The 26994-nt window shown below is 40.7% G+C and overlaps 1 protein-coding gene across 1 annotated transcript in view; it reads left to right on the top strand.

Annotated features, from left to right (window-relative positions):
• Positions 1 to 19582, top strand: part of TMEM233 (transmembrane protein 233) — a 35969-nt gene extending 16387 nt beyond the window's left edge. Inside the window, exon 2 of the mRNA XM_012805206.2 lies at positions 19402 to 19582. Coding sequence (XP_012660660.1) covers positions 19402 to 19542 — 141 coding nt within the window. The 3' untranslated portion in view covers positions 19543 to 19582. The remainder of the gene's footprint in view (positions 1 to 19401) is intronic.
• Positions 19583 to 26994: the final 7412 nt, after the last annotated feature.

Here is a 26994-nt window from a genome sequence, read left to right as displayed (position 1 = left end):
ACTCACTTGAGCCCAGGAGTTGGAGGTTGCTGTGAGCTGTAATGCCACGGCACTCTACCCAGGGGGACAGCTTGAGGCTCTGTCTAAATAAATAAATAAATAAATAAAGTGTGTTTTAAGCATGCTGAGGAGATATTCAAGCTCTCATCTCTGCAGGGCTAAAAGGCAAATAGTCAACAGAGGCCTCCAATCTCCATCTCATACAGCTGTATCAGCATTATGATTAGCATCTCATACCCCAGAAGAGCACGTGTTGCCCAGACAATATTCAGCAAGATATATACACTGCTTTGGTTTTGGATTTTTTTTTTTTATTTCAACTTCCCCCCCTCCTAGATTTTTTTCTTTTTTCCTGCTTCATTTTTCTAGTATAAATATAAATTTCCATTGTTGCCTTCTTTAATAACAAGGACTTCATGTTTGCTAGTGTTTCTGACCCTATTATTTGTTTTTTCCCCCAATTTTAACCTGTAAGGTTTTCTATTTGTTTTGGTTTGATTATAGTATAGCACAGTATAGTATATTGATTTATAATAGTTTTGTCTTTCCTCTCTATTTGGTGGAGGTAGGGTACCGTGTCTTCTCAGGCTGCAAAAGAGCTGCTGACCTCAAGGGAACCACACAACCCAGCACCCCCAGAGGTTGGGGGTTTTTAAGGTGTGAGTTAAAGTACCCTACTGTACACTTTTATTACTCCTGTCTCCCTCTTTCTGTGCCTCTCTTCTTTTTGTCAATATTCTCTTATATACTCACCCCCTCTCCTTTTTCTTTTTTCTTTTTTTAAAATTGTTTTCCCTTCTTGCTCTTTATTCTTCTCATCGTTTTGGTCCTGTACCAGCAGAACTTATCAAAACCTTAGGCCAGAGGCACAGTAACTTAAAGAGCAAAAGGAAGTGAAAGGAAAATTAGGGCAAGGAAACAGATAAAAGAAAACACTCATGAGGAAGAATTAGCAGAAAAATCCTGGCAACATGAAAAAACAGTCCAGAGCAACCCCCCACCCCCACCCCAAGGGACCATGAGGTAGCTACATAGAGGATTCCACCTATAAAGAAATGTTAGAAATGACAGAAGGGAAATTTAAAATACAGATGATGAAAACAATGAAGGAAATTGCTGAGAAAGTGGAAAATAACCCAAAAAAATGAAGAAAATTACTGAGAAAGTGGAAAACAACCAAAAGAAAATCCAAAAACAGAATCAAATAAGAGATGGATGATATGAAGAATATAGAAAGGATATGGCAGAGCTGAAGGCATTGAAGCAGTCAATTAGGGAACTTAAAGATGCAACAGAAAGTATCAACAACAGATTAAACCATGCAGAAGAAAGACTCTCAGAGGTAGAGGACAAAGCTCTTGAGATAACTCAGATAGTTAAAGAGGCAGAAAAAATGAGAGAGAAAGCAGAACGTCCACTGACAGAATTATGGGACTTTACAAAGTATTCAAACATGTGAGTTATAGGTATCCCAGAAGGGGAAGAAGAATGCCCCAGAGGAATGGAAGCCATACTAGAGAATGTTATAAATGAAAATTTCCCAAATATCACCAAAGATTCTGACACACTCTTTTCAGAGGGATATTGGACCCCAGGTCACCTCAACTCAAATAGAACTTCTCCAAGACACCTCGTGCCTGTCCAAAATCAAGACAAAAGAAAAATTTCTGCAAGTTGCCAGGAATATGTGCCAATTGACCTATGGGGGTAAATCCATCAGGGTGACTGCAGACTTCTTGAATGAAACTTTTCAAGCCAGAAGACAATGGTCATCTACCTTTAATCTACTTAAACAAAACAATTGCTAGCCAAGAATTCTATATCCTGCTAAGCTAAGCTTTAAAATTGATGGAGAAATCAAATCTTTTACTGATATGGAAACATTGAAGAAATTTGCCAAAAGACCAACTCTACAGGAAATACTTCAACCTGTTCTACACACTGACCACCACAATGGACCACCAGCAAATTAAGCACCCAGAAATTAAAAGACAGAACCTAGCTTTCACAATGATGCAAGAGATAAAACTAAGCAATGGACTTTCACAAAATAAGATGAATAGAAGTCTACCATACTTATCAATTATCTCAATAAATGTTAATGGCTTGAATTTCCCACTGAAGAGGCATAGACTGGCTGATTAGATTAAAAACATAAGCCATCCATCTGCTGTCTGCAGGAAACACACCTGGCCTCAAAAGACAAACTAAAACTCAGGGTTGCAAGACAATTTTTCAGGCAAACGGAATTCAGAAGAAAACAGGGGTTGCAATCTTATTTTCAGATACAAGTAGATTTAAAGCAATTAAAGTCAAAAAAGACAAAGATGGACACTTCATATTGGTCAAGGGAAAAATACAACAAGAAGACATTTCAATTCTAATTATTTATGCACCCAGCTTAAATGCTCCTAGATTCTTGAAATAGGCCTTAATTAGCCTGAGCAATATGGCATCCTATAACACCATAATAACAGGGCACTTTAACACTCCCCTTACTGAGCTGGACAGAGTCTCTAAACGAAATTAAACAAAGATATAAGAGACTTATATGAGACCCTAGAACAACTATGCTTAATAGACATATATAGAACACTTGAACCCAAAGTGAAAGAATATACATTCTGCTCACTGGCCCATGGAACATTCTCCAAAATTGATCACATCCTAGGACACACAAAAAACCTCAACAGAAACAAAAGAATTGAAATTTTACCTTGTATCTTCTCAGACCACAAGGCACTAAAGGTGGAACTCAACTCCAACAAAAACATTCAACTCCACACGAAAGCATGGAAATTAAACAACCTTATGCTGAATGACAGTTGGGTACAGGAAGAAATAAAAGAGGAAATCATTAACTTCCTTAAGCATAACAACAATGAAGACACAAGCTACCAAAACTGTGGGATACAGCAAAAGCAGTCCTGAGAGGAAAGCTTATCGCTTTAGATGCCTACATCTGAAAAACAGAAAGAGAGCGCATCAACAAACCCACAAGCCATCTTTATGGAATTGGAAAAAGAAGAACAATCTAAGTCTAAATCCAGCAGAAGAAAAGAAATATCCAAAATTAAATCAGAGATCAATGAAATTGAAAACAAAAGAATCATTAAGAAAGTTAATGAAACAAGGAGTTGGCTTTTTGAAAAAATAAGTAAAATAGATAAACCTTTGGCCAGACTAACTAGAAATAGAAAAATAAAATCTCTAGTAACCTCAATCAGAACTGATTAAAAGGAAATAACAACTGGTGCCACAGAGATACAAGAGATCATCTCTGAATACTACCAGAAACTCTATTACTACCAGAAATTTGACAATGTGAAGGAAATAGATCAATATTTGGAATCAAACCCTCTCCCTAGACTTAGCCAGGAAGAAATACATCTCCTGAATAGACCAATTTCAAGCACTGAGATCAAAGAAACAATAAAAAAAATCTACCAACAAAAAAATGCCCTGGTCCAGATGGCTTCACCTCAGAATTCTATCAAACCTTCAAAGAAGAGCTTATTCCCATACTGCAGAAATTATTCCCAAAAATAGAGGAGGAAAGAATCTTCCCCAACACTTTCTATGGAGCTAACGTTACCCTGATACCAAAAGCAGGAAAAGACTCAACTAAAAAGGAGAATTTCAAACCAATTTCACTAAAGAAGATAGATGCAAAAATTGTCAACAAAATCCTAGCCAATAGATTACAGCTTATCATCATAAAAGTCATACATTATGATCAAGTAGGTTTCATCCCAGGGATGCAAGGCTGATTTAGCATATTCAAGTCCATAAATGTTATTCACCATATCAACAGAAGCAAAAACAAAGACTATATGATCCTCTCAATAGATGCAGAAAAAGCATTTGATAAAATCCAGCATCCTTTTATTTCTTTTTTTTTTTTTTTGACATTAGTATAGGGCTTTACTGGAATTGACAAAATACTAAAGTTTAAGCACCATATTAAACCACCGTAGCACTGTGGTTTTTCTTCTGTATCTACAGGAAAAAAACAAAAAGAATACATTCAACCATGATTCTTATTTTATTTCTTATTAGGGCCTTTGGTAGGAAAAAGCTTATTGTGATGAAATTGTACTGTGTGTATTTCTGGAGTCAGAAAACATATAGTGGATTTATAAAATATTTTTAAAATAAATTAGCATTTGTTAGATTTGTCTAGCCTTAAATTCCAAAAAGGAAATTTAGAGTGAGCACAAACTTAGGCGATTGAAGATCTGTGTTGTTTTTTTTTTAATCATAGCTGTGTACATTAATATGATCATGGGGTACAGTGTGTTGTTCCTATATACAGTTTGAAATACTTTCATCCAACTGGTTAACATAGCCTTCTTGTCATTTTCTTAGTTATTGTGTTAAGACATTTATATTCTACATTTAGAAAGACTCACATGTACCCCCATAGGATATGCAGTCATAAAGAAAGATGGAGACTTTACCTCCTTCATGTTTACATGGATGGACCTGGAGAATATTCTTCTTAGCAAAGTATCTCAAGAATGGAAGAAAAAGTATCCAATGTACTCAACCCTATTATGAAACTAATTTATAGCTTTCATAGGAAATCTATAACCCAATTTTAGCCCAAGAATATGGGGAAAGGGGTGGGGGGGAGGATGGGTGGAAGGAGGCTGATTGGTGGGATCACACCTATGGTTTATCCTATGGGGGTACATATGAGTCTTTCTTTTTTTTTTTTTTTTCCTCTTGAAATGAGCATAGAAAGTAGTTTATTTTTGCTAACTAAATTTTTTTATTAAATCATAGCTGTGTACATTAATACAGTCATGGGGTACAGTGTGCTGTTTTTATATACAATGTGAAATAATTTCATCAACTGGTTAACATAGGCTTCATGTCATTTTCTTAGTTATTGTGTTAAGACATTTAAATTCTACATTTAGAAAGATTCACGTGCATTTTTTTCTAATTAGCTATATTATATTCTATAAGAGTATAGGCATAGGTGGCACATTTCTTAACTGATTTAAGCTATGACAAACCCACAGCTAATATTTTACTGAATGGAGTAAAACTGAAAGCTTTTCCACTTAGATGTAGAACCAGACAAGGTTGTCCTATGTCACCATTATTATTCAACATAGTGCTGGAAGTTCTAGCCAATACAATTAGGCAAGACAAGGAAATAAAGGGCATCCAAATGGGAGCAGAGGAGGTCAAACTATCCCTCTTTGCTGATATGATCTTATACTTAGAGGACCCTAAGACTCCGAACAGTCATCAAAAAATACAGTGATGTCTCAGGATATAAAATCAATATCCACAAGTCAATAGCCTTTGTATACACCAACAACAGCCAAGATGAGAGGCTAACTAAGGATACAACTCCCTTCACCATAGCTGCAAAGAAAATTAAATACCTAGGAATATACCTAACAAAAAAGGTGAAGGACCTCTATAAAGAAAATTATGAAACTCTAAGAAAGGAAATAGCAGAGGATATTAACAAATGGAAGAACATACCATGCTCATGGCTGGGAAGAATCAACATTGTTAAAATGTCTACACTTCCCAAAGCAATCTACCAATTCAGTGCCACCCCTATTAAAATATCAACATCGTACTTCCAAGATTTAGAAAAAATAATTGTTTGGGTGGTGCCTATGGCTCAAGGAGTAGGGCGCCTGGCCCCATATACCGGCGGTGGTGGGTTCAAACCTGGCCCTGGCCAAAAACTGCAAAAGAAAAAAAGGAAGAAAAAAGAATTCTTCGTTTTGTATGGAACCAGAAAAAAAACCATATAGCTAAGGCAGTTCTTAGTAATAAAAACAAAGCCAGAGCATCAGCATACCACACTTAAGGCTGTACTACAAGGCCATAGTGATCAAAACAGCATGGTACTGGCACAAAAATAGAAACATAGACATTTGGAATGGAATAGAAAACCAGGAAATGAATCTAACACCTTACAGCCACCTAATCTTCAATAAACCAAAGAACGTACACTGGGGGAAAGAATCCCTATTCAATAAATGGTGCTAGAAGAACTGTATATCCACATGTAGAAGACTGAAACTGGACCTGCACCTTTCTCCACTCACAAACATTGATTCAAGATGGATAAAAGACCTAAATTTAAGGCATGAAATGATAAAAATCCCCAAAGAAAGCATAGGAAAATGCTTTCTTTCCTGACACTGGAAAACACTGGAATCTTCTGACACTGGAAGATATCAGCCTGGGGAAAGACCTTATGAAGAAGACTTTCATGGTAATTGCAACAACAACAAAAATAAACAAGTGGGACTTAATTAAACTGAAAGCTTCTGTACAACTAAGGAGATAACAACCAAAGCAAATCAACAACTTACACAATGGGAAAGGATATTTGCATATTTTGAATCAGACAAAAACTTGATAACTAGGATCTACAGAGAACTCAATCCACACGAAAAAAGCCAACAATCTCGTATTTCAATGGGCCAGAGACATGAATAGAACCTTCTCTAAAGAAGACAGATGAATGGCTAGCAAACATATGAAAAAAATGTTCATCGTCCCCAATTATTAGAGAAATACAACTCAAAACCACCCTGAGTTATCATCTAACCCCCACAAGAATGACCCACATCACAAAATCTCAAAACTGCAGATGCTGGCATGGATGTGGAAAGAAGGGAACACTTTTACACTGCTGGTGGGACGGCAAACTAATGCAACCTTTTTGGAAGGCAGTATGGAGAACCCCCAAAGAACTCAAGCTAGACCTCCCATTTGATCCTGCAATCCCATTACTGGGCATCTACCCAGAAGGAAAAAAATCCTTTTATCATAAGGTCACTTGCACTAGACTGTTTATTGTATCTCAAGTTACAATCACCAAAATGTGGAAACAGCCTAAATGTCCACCAACCCAGGAATGGATTAACAAGCTGTGGTATATGTACACCATGGAGTACTATTCAGCCATTAAAAAAATGGATACTTTACATCCTTTTTATTAATCTGGATGGAAGTGGAACACATTATTCTTAGTAAAACATCACAAGAATGGAGAAGCATGAATCCGATGTACTCAATTTTGATATGAAGACAATTAATGACCAAGTACATGGTGGGGGAAGGGCAGAGCAGAGAGAGAGAGAGAGAGAAGGAGGGAGTGGGTGAGAGAAGGAAGAGCAGAGAGAGGAAAGAGGGGAAGGGGTGGGGGTCTCGCTGTGAGACACAAGTATAAGAGGGACTTTACGTAACAAATGCAATCAGTGCAACCTGGTTTCTTATACCCTCAATGAACCCTAGACCAAAAAAAAAAAAAAAAATTAGTTGTTTTTAGTGCAATCAAAAAGTTTACATAGCCATCATCACTAATTCCAATAAATTTTCATCCCTCCAGAAAGGAACCTCATACCCATTAGGAGGCAGTCCCCATCCCCCCAGTTCCTGGCAACCTCTTATCTATTATCTGTCTCTGTGGATTTACTTATTCTGGATATTTCGTATAAAGATCACATTGTGTGGTCTTTAATGTCTGGCTTTGTTTGCTTGGTATAATGTTTTCCAGGTTCGCCCACGTTGTAGCATGTATCGGTACTTCCTTCTTCATAAGGCTGGATAATATTCTATTGTATGGATATTCCACATTTTGTATCTCTGTTCTTTCATTATTGGACATTTGTGTTGATTCCTTTTTTGGCTCTTATAAACAATGTTGCATGAACATTCATGTATGAGTTATTTGTGTGAATCTGTGTTCAGTATTCTTAGGTGCATACCTAGGAGTGGGATTGTTGAGTCATAAAATAACTCTAGGTTCAACTTTTCGGAAAAGTGCTAGATGGCTTCCAAAGTGGCTGCACCATTTTATATTCCCACCAGCTCTGTATGAGGCTTCCAGTTTCTCTACTGCCTCAATAACACTTGCCTTTTTTTATTCTAGCTATTCTAGCGGGTATGAAGTGGTATCTTTCTGAGGTTTTGATTTGCATTTCCTAATGATTAATGATGCTGAGCATCTTTTCATATGCTTATTGGCCATTTGTATATCTTCTTCAAAGAAGTGTCTATTCAGATGTTTTGCCCATTTTTAATTGAATTGTTCATCTTCTCATTGCTGAGTTGTAAAAGTTCTTTATATATTCTAGATGCAAACACTTTAGCAGATAAGTATATTATCTGATATATTGTCTCCCCTTCTATGGGTTGTCTGGGCCTTGCTTCTTTCACTCTTTGTCAAACTTACTGGAGAGATATGACTATTCTTCTAGAGTTTTTATTGAAACTGCCTTTCATTTTTACCTGTAGTCACTTTCTGCTTTGGCGCCTAACATGGACACTGGGCTAGGGACATATTCAAAAGCAGACACCATGTTGGTTCAGGCTCTGAACTTGACTCTTGAGTTTGAATCCCAGTTCTGTCCCTTCCAAGCCTAGGTTTCCCCACTTACACTATGAAACTATTAATGCCAACCTCTTTGCATTATCTTAAAAATTAAATGAAATAATACTGGGCACCTTTACACTTATCGCATTTAAGCCTCACAACCAACCTGTGCTAGAGATATTATTATCTTCATTTTACAAAGGAGGAAAACAGTTCCATGGCCTTCACTATAAGGACTTAGGTTCTCCCCCATCCAGTGGGTATTTTTTAATATTTAAGAACAGAACCAGCCCCCCCACAACTAACCCCCCCAAACAAACAAAAAAACATATTAAATAAAATTTACAGTGACTATAACCAGCAACTATCTGTATGTGCAATTAAATACTGCATCTGTTACTGTGGCACAAATCTCAAACGAACAGTATACAAGTGTTCTGGGAGTAGGGGGAAGTCCCAACAAGGCCTTATTTTCCTTTGGTTCAGTTACCAAATTAAAGATCCATATATCTATCTTATGACATTGTCTGTAATAAAATGAGACATACTATAATTCACATACATTTACATGTTGTCCCAGCTACTTGGGAGGCCCCCCATTGGGGGGCCTCCATGAAAAGAAAATTATCAGTAGCTCTGGCTTATGAAATAAAGGGCAAATAGGCTATCAAATCCTCCCTACCACAGGGTTCTGTCTTATTTCCTTCATAGCACTTCTGCCTGCCTGAAATTTCAATTTTTAATGGTTTGTGTCAGTACTAATTGCATGGCTCCTTCAACTCTTTGAGGGCAAGGACTTGGTCTGTGTGACCGACATCTGGCTTAGCCCCAGCCCAGAAGTGGCTGAATAAGTTTGTAATGAATGAAAGGAAATTGACTTAGTTTGGTTTGGAAAATGTCACATTAGACCTACACTTACCCTTTTTCTTTCCTTTTTTTTTTTTCATAGCTCACAGCAATCTCAAACTCTGGGGCTCAGGTGATTCTCTTGCCTCAGCCTCCCAAATAGCTAGGACTATAGGTGCCCACCACAACATCCAGCTGTTTTTTAGAGGCGGGGTCTCGCTCTTGCTCAGGCTGGTCTTGAACTCGTGAGCTCAGGAAATCCGCCCACCTCAGCCTCCCAGAGTGCCGAGATTACAGGTGTGAGCCCCTACACCAGGCCTACACCTACCCTTCTTATAAGCTGAAAATAGAAAATAGTTTCCATTTAATAAGTGTTAGCAATGTCCCAAGCACTGGGCTAAGATCTTTCAGTTTATTCATTCATTCAATCTGCCTAGAAATTCCAGGAGTGGGTTCTTCTTTCATCATCACCCCCATGTACAGAAGCAGAAACTAAGGCATGGAAAATCAAGTAATTTGCTCAAGATTCTACAAGTAGATAGCAGAACTGGAATGGAATCCAGGCAGACTGGCTCAGAGCCCACATACTCAAATTAACATGGTGTAGTATTAGGGAAACAAAATCTTTTTGTTTTTTTTTGAGACAGAGTCTCACTTTGTTGCCCTCAGTAGAGTGCTGTGGTGTCACAGTTCACAGCAACCTCAAACTCTTGGGCTTAAGTGATTCTCTTGCCTCAGCCTCCCAAGTAGCTGAAACAACAGGAGCCCACCACAAAGCCTGTCTATTTTTGTTGTTGTTGTTGTCATTGTTGTTTAGCAGGCCTGGGTCAGGTTCAAACCCCCCCCACCCCCAGCGTATGGGCCAGTGACCTAACCACTAAGCTATGGACATTGAGCCAGGGAAAAAAAATCTTAGTTTCCAAGGCCAGTTGTTAGGTTATGGTCCCCAAACATCAGTCTTGTGAAAGATTCCCCACTTTATAAAACAATTGGAGGAATCAATTATAGTTTTTGCCTTTGAGGAACCTAAGACCAAAAGGAAGTCCTGTCCATAAGACTCTCACATGAAACCAAGTGAAAGCTACAACATTAATCTAATCTCAGATCTGTAGACAGACTGATTTTGAGTAGTGTGGAAGATTAAAAAAAAAATCAGGCTAGGTGTGATGGCACACACTTATAATCCCAGCACTTTGGGAGGCCAAGACTGGAGGATCACTTTAGGTCAGAGGTTTGAGACCAGCCTGGAAAACATACTGAGACCCTTGCTCTAAAAAAAGTAAAAATAAAAATTATTTAATTCGCTGGATGTGATGGCACACACCTGTAGTCTCAGTTACTCAGGAGGCTGAAGTAGGAGGATCACTTAAGCCCAGGATGTTGAGGTTACTGTGAGCTATGATTACAACACTGCACTCCAGTCTGGGCGACAGAGCAACACCCTGTTTTAGGGGAAAAAAAAAAAAAGCTGAGATAACTAACAGAATTAATCACTTTAGGATCACAGAATTAGATCCTTTTTATACACCAGCAACCAGAAACAGTCCAAATGACTAAATACTGGGGCAAATTTATGAGAAGACTGTTTCCATCAAAGCATTGGAAAAGGAAACCTGGCAGTATGAATTTTTTTATTGGAAATATCTATTAAGGGAGTTCTAAGTATCAGACCCTCCACTACACACAGGCATACTCGAGGCACGGTCTATGTCTTCATGGAGCACACAGTAGGGTGGCAAAGACTAACGCTTGAAAGTTAACAAGCAATTGAATAAAGTAACTGTGACTCATGTCAAAAGCCATGAAGGAAACAAACCAGGGTCTGAGTCAGATCCTACTGACTATGGTCAGGGCACCACTTAAAATGTGTGGACCTGAGAAAGTTGCCTGAAGAAGCTGACCTGTAAGCTCAGACCAGAAATTGAGCAGGCTCTGGCCATGTGGGACAGACAGGGAAGCAGACGAAATGACCCAGACAAAGAGAGTGAACTGGAAAAGGGGGATGGTGAGCAAGGAGGCAGGCAGGAGCCAGCCCTGCAGGGTCAGGAAGGGCAGCGTGAAAAGTGGGAGTCTCTCCAAGGGCCATAGCGAGCGAAGGGAGGGCTTATAGCTGAGGCCACACAGGGTTGCCGTCCCATCCACTTAGTTCTCTCTTCTCACTAAGATGTCATTGGCACGTCATTGGTGCTCAGGCTTCAGTCTGTCACCTGTCTCAGTTAACAGCAATGTGCCTGCTAGGCCATACCAAGGAAGAAGGGGACATAATGACAAAATTCTTAAGTTTTATTGAGGTCTTTTTTCTTAACACAATCATAAAGGAAACAATTGGCCAAGGGGAATGTGAAACATACAAAATTTTATTTAATAGCTTTGTTGTCATCTTCATCGATCAGTCTGACATAATAATAATAGTAGTAATATCAATAATAGATAGTGATTATTGATACTACTTCCCAGGCACTGTTCTAAGCACTTTACACGTATTAACTCATTTAATCCAGAATGACCAGGAGGCTAAAATAAAAAATAACTGACATTGTCTTCTATTGTGTTTTGGGGGACTAATTTGCACCAGGGTTGGGAACCACCAAGAGGGTTTGATTTCCCAGCTATCTACTTGGCAGCAGCCCCATGGGTGATGTGGTCTCATGTGGGTGTCATGTGGGATGTAGTGAGAGTTCTGCTCTGAAGACCAGAGGGAAGGGATGAAGCACTTTCTGTGTTTTCCGGGCTTTACTATTTAGTGTGAAGTGTCACAAATTCCTGTGCCATTAGACCCATCATATCCAATGCCAGTTACCAGAGTTTCTGGGGCCATTCTGGTCTCTTCTTCTTTACGATGTGGCTGCCAGGCTGTCCACTGCACGGCCTCGCAACTGTCCTGCTGCTCCCTGCAGCCACCTTTCTGAAGTTCAGCATAGGAACAGTCACCCTCACTTCTGGCTCCAGACCAACGTTCCTTCCGTGGGTATTTAGGTATCGTGTATCCATCCAGGGAAGGGATGTATAAATAAGTTTGAAATAACTAGATGTGGTGACCATGACATCATTAGTATTTACTACAGGAGAGAGGAACTTGCCCACTTCTCTGTCAAGGCCTGACCTTCATTGGCTTAGGGGACCTCACCAAGACCTGGCCGCTCTCAGTAGGTTTTGTAATGACTGTCACATTTTGCCAACATGATCTTCTGTCCAGAGAAAAAAAGGCAGTGCAGGGGACTCTTGAGTGCACTGAGCGGACTCTTGAGTGTATAAATGTGTGACAAGAACACATTTGTTCTGTATTCTTATGAAGGTTCAGAAGGGGGAAAGTAAACTGATAATAGACAGTATTTGGTGAGAATGTGAGGGAAAAGGCACTATTTTTACCTATATTTGAGCCTCCCATTAGTGGGCAGCGCCCATAGCTCAGTGGGTAGAGTGCCAGCCACATTCACTGAGGCTGGCAGGTTCAAGCCTGGCCTGGGCAGCTAAAATAACAATGATAACTGCAACATTAAAAAAAAACAAACAGGCTTATAGTGGGTGCCTATAGTCCCAGCTACTTGGGAGGCTGAGGCAAGAGAATTGCTTAAGAGCAAGAGCTTGAGGTTGCTGTGAGCTGTGACTCCACTGCACTCTACCTCAGGGCAACAGCTTGAGACTCTGTCTCAAAATAAAATAAAATAAAATAAAAACCATTAGTGGCGTGTAGATTTATGTAAACTTTTTGGAGGGCAATTTGACTCTCTTTCTCCAAATGTAAATCCATGTATCCTTTGACTCAGCAACCTCAATTCTAAGAATCTTTCCTCACGAGAGGCTCAAATGTAGGCAAAAATATATGAGTAAGAGTGCTCACTGCAGTATATCATGTAATCACAACAAACTTTAAATAACTAAAATGTCTATAGGTGAGGTGTAACCATTTAAATGGACCATTATGAACCCAATTAAAAAGAATGAAACAGCAATACTGGCAACATTTCTGTAAGAATGAAACTATTTGAAAATAAAAAGTTATGCCTATAATCCCAGCACTTTGAGAAGCTGAGTAGGAGGACTGCTTGAGCCTAGGAGTTTGAGATCAACTTGGACAACATAGCAAGACCCCATTTCTACAAAAAAATTAACAATTAGCTAGGAGAATCACTTGAGTTCAAGACTACAGCAGGTTATGACTGTACTGCTGCACTCAAGCTTGGGCAACAGAGTGGAACCCTGTTTTTAAAAAAAGAAGAAGAAAGAAAGATACAGGAAAGGGAAAAAGGGAGGAAAAAGAAGGGGGAAAAGAAAAGATTGTGTTAAGACAAATTAAAATGTTCCCCCCAAATATAAGGATGATACAGCATTAAGAGGCCTATCAATATAGGGCCAGGCCTGGTAGCTCATGCCTATAATCCTTGCTCTCTGGGAGGCAAAGGCTGATTGCTTGAGCTCAGGAGTTCAAGACCAGCCTGAGCAAGACCAAGACCCCTTCTCTAAAAATAGCTGAGCATTATGGCAGGCGCCTATAGTCCCAACTACTCAGGAGGCTGAGGCAAGAGGATCGCTTGAGCCCAAGAGTTTGAGGTTGCTATGAGGCATGATGCCACAGCACTCTACCCAGGGTGACAGAGTGATCATATATTTTTGCCTACATATGAGCCTCCCGTGAGGAAAGATTCTTAGAAATGAGGTTGCTGAGGCAAAGGATACATGGATTTACAAAAAAAAAAAAAAAAAAGTCTGTCAACATAACTCATTATTTTAAAATCATGAATGGAAAAGGAGAACAGGAATAAGCCAGACCTAGAAGCACTAGCTTGGAAAGTTTCCCACCCAATACTAAGTGAAGAAACAGCAAGTTGCAGAACAAGTGTAGTGTGATACTGTCATGTCTTTAGGACTAGAGAAAAGAGAACATTAAGAAAAACTCTATGTCTGTGTATCTGTGTGTGTGATCATCTTACGAAATTAGCTATGAGATTGTGGGCAAACTGCTTTAACGTCTCCATGTCTCAATTTTCCCATTGGCAAAATGGAAACCATGGAGCACATACCTCCAAGGATTCTTATGAGGGCTAAAAATATAATCCGTGAAAACCATTTAACACAGTGCCTTGCATATACTAAATGCTCGATAGAGGTTTTCTGTTATTTATTTTGTCCAAGAAGGACTTGGGGGCCAAAATCTCTAGAAAAGGAAAGGCTTTACTTAAAAAGAAATCAAGGAGGTCCAACATGAAAATGACCATCTATACCCCATGTTTGCATTAATGTATACAGCTATCATTTAATAAAAAAAAAAGAAAGAAAAAGAAAACGACCATCTAGCCAAATGGTCAAATACTTTTAAACCCAAGTATCTAAAAGAAAGAAATGCGCAGTTGCCAAGGTCACTATCAAGCTTTGTATTCGTCTGTTTATGGTCAAAACCAAAACAAACCAGTATCTTTCTCAAGAGAGGACGATAGCCACAAAGGAAGTAACCTATGTTTAGATGTGAGCATCGCAAAAGGCAGGGATGAAGTTGTCTTTGCCAAGATGGGGGAGGAAAACTGAAGGTTTTAATGTTTGAGGGAGGAGGACTAGACAGACTGACTCTGTTATTCTTGGGTTTTCTGAGGGTGAAAATTGCTGTTTCTTTCTACTGGTGGTGCTACATGATGCCTTTAGTCATAATGGAAGCGGGAGAAAGAGTCTGTTTTCTTTTCATGTTATTTGTGGAGGAAAAAAATGTAGAAGCAAATGTACGAAACTGCTAACAAGGGTTATCTCTGGGAGATGAGATTAGGGTATAGATTTACTATTTATTAATACTTTGCTGTTTCCTGTAGCATTTGTAAGTAGTTTCTGTAGCATTTGCATGCTTTATTTACATGGTCACAGATCGCATTAGTAATTTTTAAGGAGAACAAATCAGATTATATAAATTCTGAATCTCTAAAGCTGCCTCCTTTCTTTCTAGTTCTTCCACACCAGATGGATAGTTTGCATTCTGAGCTCTTCAGAAATGCATTTTCTCTAAAATCCATTTCCACCACTTTAGTCTGTCTCGTCTGCCCAGAGAACCTTCCTGTAAAATTGCAATTGGAAGAACAAAAGAATTACAGCCGGCATGTTGGGAAGGAGGGAACTGATTCCTTTTTCTTCGTTGTTAGCCCTCTACCCTTAAGCATGAGCCCTCCAGCCACCGAGTCCTTCAGAATGAAACCTGAGAGTTTGAAGGTCTCCCAGTTTCACCCTCCCCCCATCTTCTTACAGTTTCCCAGCAGATTGGCTCACGAGCAGCACATTTCCCAAATACCAGAGGAGAAAGTGGATTCAGAAGAGGAGTCATGGGAGAGAAGAGTCCACTTGATACCAAAAGATACTTTTCACTTGTCTGCCCGCCAGCTTTCCTTCCTTCCTTCTTTCCTTCCTTCCTTCCTCCCTCTGTCTCTCTCTCTGTTTGAAACAGAGTCTCACTTTGTCAACCTCAGTAGAGTGCCTTGGCATCATAACTCACAGCATAACAATTCAAATTCTTGGGCTTAAGCAATTCTCTTCCTTCAGCCACCCAAATAGCTGGGACTACAGGCACCTGCCACAACACCCGGCTGTTTTTTTAGAGACAAGGGTCTCTGTCTTCCTCAGGCTGGTCTTGAACTCCTGAGCTCGAGCAATTCACCTGCCTCAACCTCCCAGAGTGCTGGGATTACAGCTGTGAGCCACTGCGCCCAGCCCTTCACTTGTTTTTCAGGCCAACCACAGCCCCATTCCTGGACTCACTCAAGGTCTCCCTTACAAGGCACAGAAAGATGGTGGTTTGCAGAGAAGAAGGTCACATGTAAGATACGGGACTGACAGCAGGATATGACAGTGTGGCAGGATTCCTCCCACCCCATGGCTACACTCAAATCCCTCTCCAGCCTGTGCCAAACAATTCAAATGGCACAGGGACCCCCATCCCACGTGAGCTCATGGGCAATGTGCAGATGACAGATATACTCTTCAATATTGCACAGAATGCCTGTTCTTCCCACTTTTTTGGTTGCTGCTGCTAAGACCATGGCTTTTGGTTTTGGTTTTTCTCATCCCAACAGCCAAGAGTTGACATTGTTTAGGAAGAGAAGGGAGGGTCTCATTATTTTTCCTCTGGTTACAGCAACATAAATGCATCACCGTGGCTCATCTCAGAACTGTGTTTTCCAAGGTAGCACAATAGAATAATGATCTGTTTGGAGGCATCCAAATCTAACTCATTCTAAGCTGGATTGTAAGCTCAGAATTTAAGATTCTGTGCAGTGACTTTGGTCGTGAAGCCTCTAAAACAGCTATTCAAACATGGGTCCCCAAAGATTCAGATCCAGCAAAGGGTAGAGATGATTCTTTTGCACCATAAGAATTGCATCTTTTGACGAAGAGCAAGACAGGAAGTGGCAATTCACAGTAAAAGCTAACAGTACTGAGAATACACTCCGTGCTGAGCCAACGTTAACCGCTTTACATGCATTAACTCATTAGATCCTCCAATGCAAAGTAGGCATTTACTGCTACTGCCTCCGATTTACAGATGAGGACATTGAGTCATAGAAAGGTCTGTAACTTGCTCTAGCTCTCACAACTGATAAGACATAGAATCAGGACTCAGGTCTCTCTGAATTTAGAGCTCATGCTCTATCACTGTAGTCCCCAACCCCCAGGCTATGGACCAGTACTGGGTTTTGGCCTGTTAGTAACTGGGCTGCACAGCAGGAGTTGAGCAGCAGGTGAGAGAGCTACACGCTTCATCTGTACTCACAGGCGCCCCCCATCTCTCACATCACCCCCTGAGCTCCACCTCCTGTCACATCAGTGCAGCACTAGATTCTCATAGGAGTGTGAACCCTGTTGTAAACTGTGCACACATGTGAAGGATCTGGGTTGCACGCTCCTTATGAGAATCCAATCCCACTCCACTCCAACCCCAGTCAGTGGAAAAATTGTCTTCTACGAACCAGTCCCTGATGCCAAAAATGTTGGGGACCACTGCTCTATCCCACACTCCCTTGAAATTAAAGGTGGTGAGCATCTTGACCCTGAAGGATGTCCACCTGGACCAGAGGTTTCCAGTTCTGTGAAGATCCCAAGTATTCATCGACAGACAAATGGATAAACAAAATGTACTCTAGCCATCCAAGGGAGTATTACTTAGCTTTACAGAGGGAAGGGAAATCTGACACCTGCTACAACACGGATGAACCTTGAAGACATTATGCTGAGTAAAAGAAGCCAGTCAAAAGTGGATGAAGACTGTATTATTTCACTAAAATGAAGTACCCAGAATAGTCAAATATAGAGAGTCAGAAAGTAGAATGGGTTGCCAAGAACTTGGGGGAAGGTAGAATGGAGAATACATGTTTAACAGGTATGGAGTTTCGGTTGGGGAATATGAAAAACTCTAGAGATGGCTGGTGGTTGTGGTTGCACGACAATGTGAACGTATTAATGCCACTGAACTATACACTTCAAATGGTTAAAATGGGAAATTTTGTTCATATTTTGCCACAATAAAAAACATACACATAAAACATATAGCACCTGGTCCCCACACCAGTTAAATCAGAATCTCTCCAGGGTAGGGTCTACATATCTTTGTTTTTTTTTTAAAAAAAAAAAAAAAACCTATCCATGGGGTTCTAATGGGTACCCAGGATTGAGAACTCCAGAACTCAGGACTTGGAATTTTGGAACTCGCCTTGTTGTAAGGCCCTGATGCTGCTGCAGGTTCTCACTCTCTCATTCACACAAAAGGCCTGAAAACAAATTCTTCTCTTTGCTGAGTCTCCCAGTGTGTTGCTGACTAAGGTGGCCTGGATCCAAGAATTAATGGGAAGTTCCAGAAGCAGAGAGCTCTGTGGTATACTGGGTATTCCCCTGGCTTGTAATTGTCTGCCATGCCTAATCCCCCTTAATAGTCCAGAAAGAGAAGTGATTAGTACCGAAGTGCTGTGATTTCAGAATCAAGAGCAGAGGTGCCCGGTGAAATCTCTAACTCTCGCCACTGGTGGAATCCCTCTATACATAGCTGTAGCACAACTTTAGGAAGATTCCTAGCAGGGGGATGATAAAAAGGGCCCTATGATAAGGGAGAAAAACAGCATCTGACCTTCAGCTCAGCAGCAAGCATCTCTGAGCAACTTTTCTTTCCCTGGCACCTGGCTAGGTCCTGGGGAACTCCAAGATGCCCTCAAAGAACTCACGCTATGTAGGGAAACAGACATATCCATTCAGACAATACATATTTCTTGAGCTTTTGCAATGTGCTAAAAACTACTCTAAATACTAGCAACAAGATAGTTAGCAAGTTTGGCATGGGCACAGAATCAGAGAAGATTCTCTGCTGAGCCCAGAAATAACTCTTAAGTTGTACTGTGGGAAAATCCGGGGAAATTCAAAGAAGGAGGCAGGATGGCTGGGACATTGGGGAAAGGAGGGAAGTGTCAGAGTAGCTTCTGTTTATCAATGAGTACAGGAGTATTTCGACATTTTAACAGCTGGGCATGATAGCCTTGGCTTGGGCATAGAGATGAACAATTCAGTCGAGGTCCTTGACTTCATGGATTGATCTTGCAATGCAGGAGTAGGTGAACGTTTTCTGCAAATAACCAAACGCTATATTTTTTTGGCCTTGCAGGTCCTACAGTCTCTGTTCCAACTACTCAATTCCATCATTCTAGTGCAAAAACGGCCACAGATAATAGTAGACAAATGATTGTGGCTCTGTTCCAAACAACTTGATTTACAAAAACAGGCAGGCGGCTGGATTTGGTCCATGGGCCATAGTTCCCAAAGCCCTGTTCTAAGTGGACAAGACAGATATGCTCATTTATCCTTTTAGGCTACAAATATTTATCCAGCATCTTCTACATGACAAGTATTGCACTGGGCACTGGTGTGCTGTGTTGAACAGGACAGACAACAGTGGCCCCTGCTCACATTGCACTTAGATCTGGTGGAAGAGACAAAATCTGTCATTTTAAGGTGTTATGACAAATGCTAAGACAAGAGTAATCAGGAAATACAGAGAGGACAGTTAATTCAGGCTTGGAGTTTAGGGAAGGATTCCCGGAGGAGAGGATAACCATGCTGCTTGCACAAGCAAAGTCACCAGAGGGTTCTTCAGGCCTTATTATCAGACAACCCGAGAATCCCCATGGCTTTCCTCATAGTTTGTCTATCATCACCAGCTCTTCCCTTGTGTCCCCCAGTCTCTGAACAGCTACAATGATGGAGACTACGAAGGAGCCAGGCGGCTTGGGCGGAATGCCAAGTGGGTGGCCATCGCCTCCATCATCATTGGCCTTCTCATCATCGCCATTTCTTGTACAGTTCACTTCACAAAGAAGTAAGTTGGCTTTTTGAATCCCTTCTGATGTAAAATGCCTTTACTTGAATGCCCATTAGAATCTGTCAGGTTAGGTTGGGTTTACACTCCAGTAACAAACACCCCCAAACAAAAGGGTTTTCATGTTTTCTTCATTGATGTTACATGGACCACAGGGGTCAGTGGAAGGTCTCTCCTCCACACAGTCATTCAGGTCCCCAGGCAATCCAAACCTGCACCATCTTCTAGCTGCCTTATCTAGAATGGAGGTCAGTAACTTTTTCTTTAAAGGGTTACATAGTAAATATTTTGGGTCTTGCAGGCCACATGGTCTCCATCACAGTCTCTATCAACAACCGCTTAGCTCTGCCATGTTAGTACAAAAGCGGCCATTGACAATATATAAATGAGTAGATATGGCTGGGTTCTAATAAAACTTACAGAAGCAGGCTTCTTGTCTGTGGGCTGTAGTTTGCCAACCTCAGATCTAGAACACAAGGTATCTTCAGGTGAAGATGGGAAAGAGGAAAATCAGAGAATCCCACAGGAGTCTTTTATTGCCTCAGGCCAGGAGTGACTAATGTCACTTAGGCTCACATTCATTGCCTGAAATCAATACATAGTCCCACCTAACTGTAACAGAGTGGGAAATGCAGGAGAGAAAATGGGATATTCAGGATTTTTCCCTGCTCTGCCTTGCCATGTGACCTCCTTAATGATCTCCTACAAGATTTTTCATTAAAACAGCACAATCATTCTTTGTTTAAGGACCAAAGGGTCACCACATGTTTTGGGTATTGCCAGTGCTGTCTCACATCCCAAAGAGATGAATACTGTTGAGATGTTCCTCTGGATTTGGACATATTTCTTCTGATTTCTCTAACCAGCTGAGATGGGCTCCATCTAATAGAATCAGTGACACTTTTCATCAGATCATAGGCCCTGAAATGACATAGAGCAAGGTGATATGATGAAGAATCCAAACTAGGAAATGACAAGCCCAGATCCATCTTTGTCTTACCATGTAACTCCTGGAAGGACAGATAAGAATGCTGAAAACCTTTTAGTTTCCTGCCAGAGCAGCACAACCACTCCTACATATCACTGACCAAAGCCCAATAGCCCTCAAGCTGAGAAGCTCAACCTCTTTGTCTTGGTTGACCAAGAGCTTCATCCATGTGGGTGAAGGAGGGAGGGGACATCCTTTGACCTGCCAGATCAGCCAACCCAACCTTGGCAAACAGGACAGTAGCAGAGGTCACAGTAAATTAACTTTTTATGGGACAAGCTGGACCTAGGAACCAAACAGGAAGTGTCACACATACAAAAAATAGACGGCTTTGTCCAAAGAAAGGAGAAAAGGACACAACGCTTGAAAGGAAACTCAAGGTTTCCTGCTTGCAGGATGACAAATTTGATGATGCTGGCCCATGCAGGGGAAGATAGTTGGAGAATAGATGTGAACACATCCAACTTTATTCTTAAGAGGAGCCATAATGTGCTTGTGTCCATGTGAACAGGGGGCCTAGAACATGGGCTTACTGGTGCAGGTCTGGCACCAGACTGCCTGGGCCCTGGCCTCCCCACTCCACCCCAATCACTTACTCACTGTAAAACCTTTAGCCTATTATTTACCCTCCTCAAATCTTAATTTCCTCAGCTGTGAAGGAAAGATTCCAGTAGTATCCATTTCTAGGCTATTAAAAAGGTTAGATGACCTACACAATGTGTATAGTTTGGTGTATGTGTGTTCCTCAGTTGGTGCACCAAAAATGCAAACCATTTATTAATCCTGTTATTACTATTGTTGTCAACCTTATTGGGAGAGGACTCAGAATTCAAGATGCTTAATAAGTGGACTTCAACACTTTGTACTCATGCACCAAGCTCAAAGGACAATGTTCCAAGGGAAAGATGCCAAGTCTTGGCTTAACTTCTGGGAGCCTGTGAAAATACATACTGCCCAGATTAGTGTTTGATCTAAGTGAGTTATAATAATAGCAACTGGCGCTGACATAGACCCTGCTGTGTGCCAGGCACTGTCTTAAGTTCTTGCATGAATTCAACATCATTAAATCCTCATAGCAACCCAAAGTAGTAGGTATTATTATTCCCATTTTGCAGATGAGGAAACTGAGGCTCAGAGAGGTGAAGTGACTTGTCCAAGTTCTCATAACTAGTTATAGTTAGTGGTAAAGGTAGGGTTTAAACCCAAGATAATTTGGCTTTTCAGGCTATGTTCTTAACCAAACTCCCCACTACCTTTAAATCAATGTGTCCCTTCTAGGACACCCAGTAACAAAGCCTGGTAAATGGTGCTTGTTCTGTGGCTAACTCTACAGTTTATTTCCATAGGGATAATGTGGTGAGGTTTCAACCTACAGAATATGATGAATCACAAAGGAGTGCAAGAGTCAGGCAGAGAACAGACATGAGTGACACAGTCTGGCTGTAGGGCAACAGGGAGCAGTGGGGACTACGGTGAACTGGAGAGCACAGTTTAGAGGGCACTGCTCCAACTGCTACCACTGCAGCAGGCTACAAAGGTGTGGAAATATAGGGTTTTATGTGAAATGCCCTGATTTTTAGATGTTGACAACCAATTCACATGATTAAAACACACGGTGAGGGTGAAAAACAAAACAAAAACAACAACTGCAGAATAGACACTATCTACCTCACAGTCTCTGGTGGACAATTTGGCTTTCAAAGATTAGTTTGCCCATGATACACCATCCAAGAAGTGTTACAAGAAACCTGTCAGTCTTTATATATGGACTTTGTCCATTCTTAATATAATTTTTCTACCTGGAGATGCAGAGTGGATGTATGTCTGCTTGTAACCGAAGTTTTCTTAGTAGGAATAAAATGTATGAGAGGGAGTCACCGCTCCCGTCCTCCTCCCTAAGAGGCGGTGTTACACGGTTCCTAAAGGCTGGGCTGTAACACCAGTCTTACCAGGATTCAAATCCTAGTTCCACCCAGGCCATCTGGGCAAGTCATTAAACTCTCTGTCCCTCCATTTCCCTATCTGCAAAATGAGAATAGAATTACTTACCCATCGTTAAGGTGAGATTCCTTTTATATATCTTTCCTTTCATAATATTGAAGAAAATACAGAAAGATTTCCAGAGTTGGACTCTAATGGACAAACTCAGATTTAAAGGCTTTCTTGTATGTATATGTGCGCGGGCAAGAGAGAGACAGAGGCAGGGAGAATAAAAGAGAGAGAGGGAGAAAGGAATTAGCCCTCAGGGAATGCACTCAATTCTCTCTTCCATTAAGAAACGAATGGAGAAAATAATAATTCAATGGCAATGTGGAACTTCTAAGGCAGAGGTTTCCAAGCTTTGGGATACATAAGAATTACCTAGAGAGATTGAAAAGATGTTGGAACCAGAGCCCCACCTCAAAAGATTCCAACTTGTTGGCTCAGTTCCTGTGGCTCAAGCAGCTAAGGTGCCAGCCACATACACCAGAGCTGGCGGGTTCAAATCCAGCCCGGGCCCACCAAACAACAATGACAGCTGCAACCAAAAAATAGCCAGGCATTGTGGCAGGTGCCTGTAGTCCCAGCTACTTGGGAAGCAGGAGACTCGCTTGAACCCAGGAGTTGGAGGTTGCTGTGAGCAGTAATGCCACAGCCCTCTGTCCAGGGCGACAGCTTGAGGCTCTGTCTCAAAAAAAAAAAAAAGAAAGAAAGAAAGAAAGAAAGATTCCAACTTGCTAAAGCAGAGATGAGGCCCGGAATCTGCATTTTGCAGCTCCTCACTCCCACCCCTGCCCTACAGCCAGGCTGCGTCACTCATGTCTGTTCTCTGCGTGACCCTTGCACTCCTTTGTGATTCAGATGCAGGTGCCTAGCCCTGGCAAATTTCTCCCTTCCGAAGTCCAAAAGGAAAAACACACTAATAGTGGTCACTAATGGAGTGGTCAGTTTTCATTTACATCAGCAAACTCATCATCCTAATTTGTTGCATCTAACTCAATGCCAAGGAGGAGCATAAAGTTACCGCCCAACAGATGTACCCACAGGGAGGCTCGTCTGTCACAATCAACAAGGCAGCGAGGACTTGCAGAGTGGGGCTGAAAAAAATCTGGCTTTAAGGAGTCCAAGCCTCCAAGTGAGTTTTCTGAGTTCCATTCAAAAATACTATCTGAAGTAAACTAATGCCTTTTTTAAATTGTAAAGTCCTTGCCTTAAAAAAAAAAAAGTATTCTTTTTCCTTATCAAGAAAGCTATAACCAATCCACTAGAGAACAGACTGAAATCTCAAATGGTTGAAATCCCAGGTAGTTTATTTTCTTGAAATAGTATCAGATCATGATAGTCTTTACCCAAACTCATAAAAAGGTCTCCTTCATCCTAATTTTACAGGATTATCTGTGTAAGTCATGTGGTGGTGGGGGCAAAGAAAGGCAGGGTTTCAAGACTTCAAAAATCTAAGAGCTGGGAATTATTGAACTAAAATATTCAACTCGGACAGCAGTGGTCTGGTCCAAACAGGATTAGCAACGTATAGTCTCTGAAAGTTAGAAAATTCTTGGCCTTCAAGTTGCTAGGGAAAGTAGAGAAATAAATCACACAGGTAAAACATTTAAATATAATGGCCCTCTGTTTAACAGTCCTTACAATTTAAGAAAATGCGAACTCATCTGTACTGGGAAAAATTCTCTCTTATATGCAAATTAAAATGAATCCTTCCCTGACCTCAGAATATTCTTCAATTGCATCAGGGTTGGAAGGAAGTATATATATCACAGTGGGCATGAAACAAGAACTTGACCTTTTTGCAGAAACATAAAAGCAAATCTGTCTTCTTTCCAATGTTATTGGCTGGGGTAAGGCATTCTGGGAATTGTTTTGCATAGACAGGTCTTCAGAGAATTTTTTTAATTCCACAATAATAATATGGAACATTACCTATTTCCAGAAGGTCAGAAAGGCCTTTCTTTGTTGGCTCCAGTAAGTTGAGGTAGAAACAAGTCAGAACTAAATTGCCAGCAGCACTGGAAAGATTTTTGCTTTGAAAAATATAAAAGCTAGTGGAACCTTGATGAAGAAATCAGAATACATATTAAAAAGATGTTCAACCTCATGGGTAACCGAGGAGGCAGAAACTGAAGCACCAGTAAAATACTATATTCTTTTGTCTGTCATACTGAAACAAGTAAAATATGGATAATATTAAGGTTGGACACAATGTGAAAAATTGGATACTGCATGGTTGGCGGAAGAGTGAGTAAATCGGGACTATCTTTGGGAAGTCAATTTGGATGTACTTTTAAACTTTAAAATCCATGTGCCCACCAACACACCAATCCCATGACTCAGTATCCACCCTAGATACAGTTTCACAAAAATGTATGTAATACAGTCATTCTCCTTCCTAGCTACACATTAGAATCACCTGGGGAGATTCAAAACAAACAAACAAACAAACAAAAACCACACCCAGGTCTTACCCTGGACCAGTTAGTGTCTCCTGTGATGGAACCAAGAACATAGGTAGCTTTTAGGGCTCTCCAGATAATTCTAATATGCAGTCAGGGCTGTGAACCACAGATGGGCAATGATGTTCATTGCAGCCTTGTTCAAAATAGGGAAAAATCCTTAGAACAACCTAACTCCCCATCAGTAGGCAGGTTAAATAGTGGTTTATTTATATGATACTACACTGCATTTTAAACATGAATACATCATTCTTACTGTGACTCCACAAGCCCTGCATGATCTAGTTGCTTCCTCTCTGCCCTCATCTCCTGAGCTCTCCCCTTCCCTCTCTTCCTCATGCTCTCCACTTCAGCCATATTGGATTCTTCTCTCTGAGCAACCCAAGTGTGTGTTCCTGCCTCAGGGCATTTGCACTTGCTGTTTCCTCTGCCCAGAACACTCATCCTCCTAATGCCCACACAACTTGTGCCCTTCTCTACTTGGGTTTTGTTTTGTTTATTTTAATCAGGCCCAGTGAGCCTGGAACCTGCCACCCAGGGTGTGCTGGCTGGCAAGCTAACCACCGACCTATGGCAGCCAGCTCTCTCCTTAGGTTCTTGTTCATGTATAATATTACCTTAGCAGAGAGACTGCACTTTAGCCAACTTTACTTTTCTTCCTAGACTGCTCCCTAACACATTTTATATTTATTGTTTCTTCCTACTAAAATGAAAATTCTGGAAATATTTTCATTTCAGTCATTGCCCATAATAATAGAGCACATAAGAGTGCCTACTTTGAAGCCAAACTACTGGAATTTCAATACAAGTGCTACCTCTAAGTAGCTTTGTGCCCTTGGGTCTGCCCTTTAACCTGTGCCTCAGTTTTTTCATATGTAAAAGGGGGGTAATAACAGTACCTACCTCAGAGGGCTGGGAAGATTAAAACTGTATAAAGCACAGTGCCTGATAGACTGTACTCACTTTTTAACTGTTGGATATTATTTTTATTAGTAGCACCTACAGAGTACCCAGCATGTAAATATTTATTGAATGAATGAAAGACTAAGTAAAAACAAAAAAGGAAATTGCACAATTGTATTATGGAAACACACACAGGCAGCAAGTACTGTGTTTCCCCGAAAATAAGGCACTGCCTTATATTTATTTTTTCTCAAGAAGACACACTAGGGCTTATTTTCAGGGGATGTCTTCTTTTTATTAAGTATAATACAACAATCTACATTTATTCAAATACAGTTAAGTCATCTTCTTCTGGGACCTGACAGGGGGAGCCGACCTTGTTGGTGGGGCTGGTGCTAGTAATGCTTGAACTCCTTTCCCCTAGCCGTTCGCATGTGCGCAATAGGATGCCTGTGACCATGGTTACCACACATGCACCCGTACAAGTGTGAACGGCTTGGAGAAAGGAGCTGTGGCAGCTAAAAGGTATTCCAGTCTTCCTTACCGCTCTCAGATAAAAGATATCCCAGTCTTCCTTACCGCTCTGTGCTGAAATGCAGGGCATGGCTATGTAGATATGCTGCATAGCCACGCCCATCACTAGGTCTTATATCAGGGTAGGGCTTATATTTAACAAATGCATAGAAATCCTGCTAGGGCTTATTTTGGGGGTAGGTCTTATTTTTGGGGAAACACAATATATAATTTGTAAATGCATATTTATGGGTTCAAATGCAGAAACAAATGCCTGGAGAATTTGTATCAACTGCTAACAGTGCTCCTAGCCCATGGGGAGGAGACTGAGATTGAGAAATGCTCAAGGGGCATTTTGCTCCATCTGTATCATTTGAGTTTTGTTGGTTTTTTTGCACATGCCACATGTGAAATAAAATATGTTTTCCAAATAGAATATATTTCTCAGAAGGAATCCATTATTTACAGTCAGAAGTGTGTAGGTCTGCTTGTCCATTTTAGCATTTGTTTCACCAGAGTAATCTCCACCAAATAAGGAAGTGTCAAGCCAAGAAAGCCAACCATGGAAGTGCAGCCCACCATCTTTCTTTCTCTCTCTCTGTATCAC

Source organism: Otolemur garnettii, unplaced genomic scaffold (genome assembly GCF_000181295.1).
Source record: "Otolemur garnettii isolate 467f Iridium unplaced genomic scaffold, OtoGar3 scaffold00038, whole genome shotgun sequence".
Lineage (NCBI taxonomy): Eukaryota > Metazoa > Chordata > Mammalia > Primates > Galagidae > Otolemur > Otolemur garnettii.
This window is presented reverse-complemented; position numbering and strand designations above follow the sequence as displayed.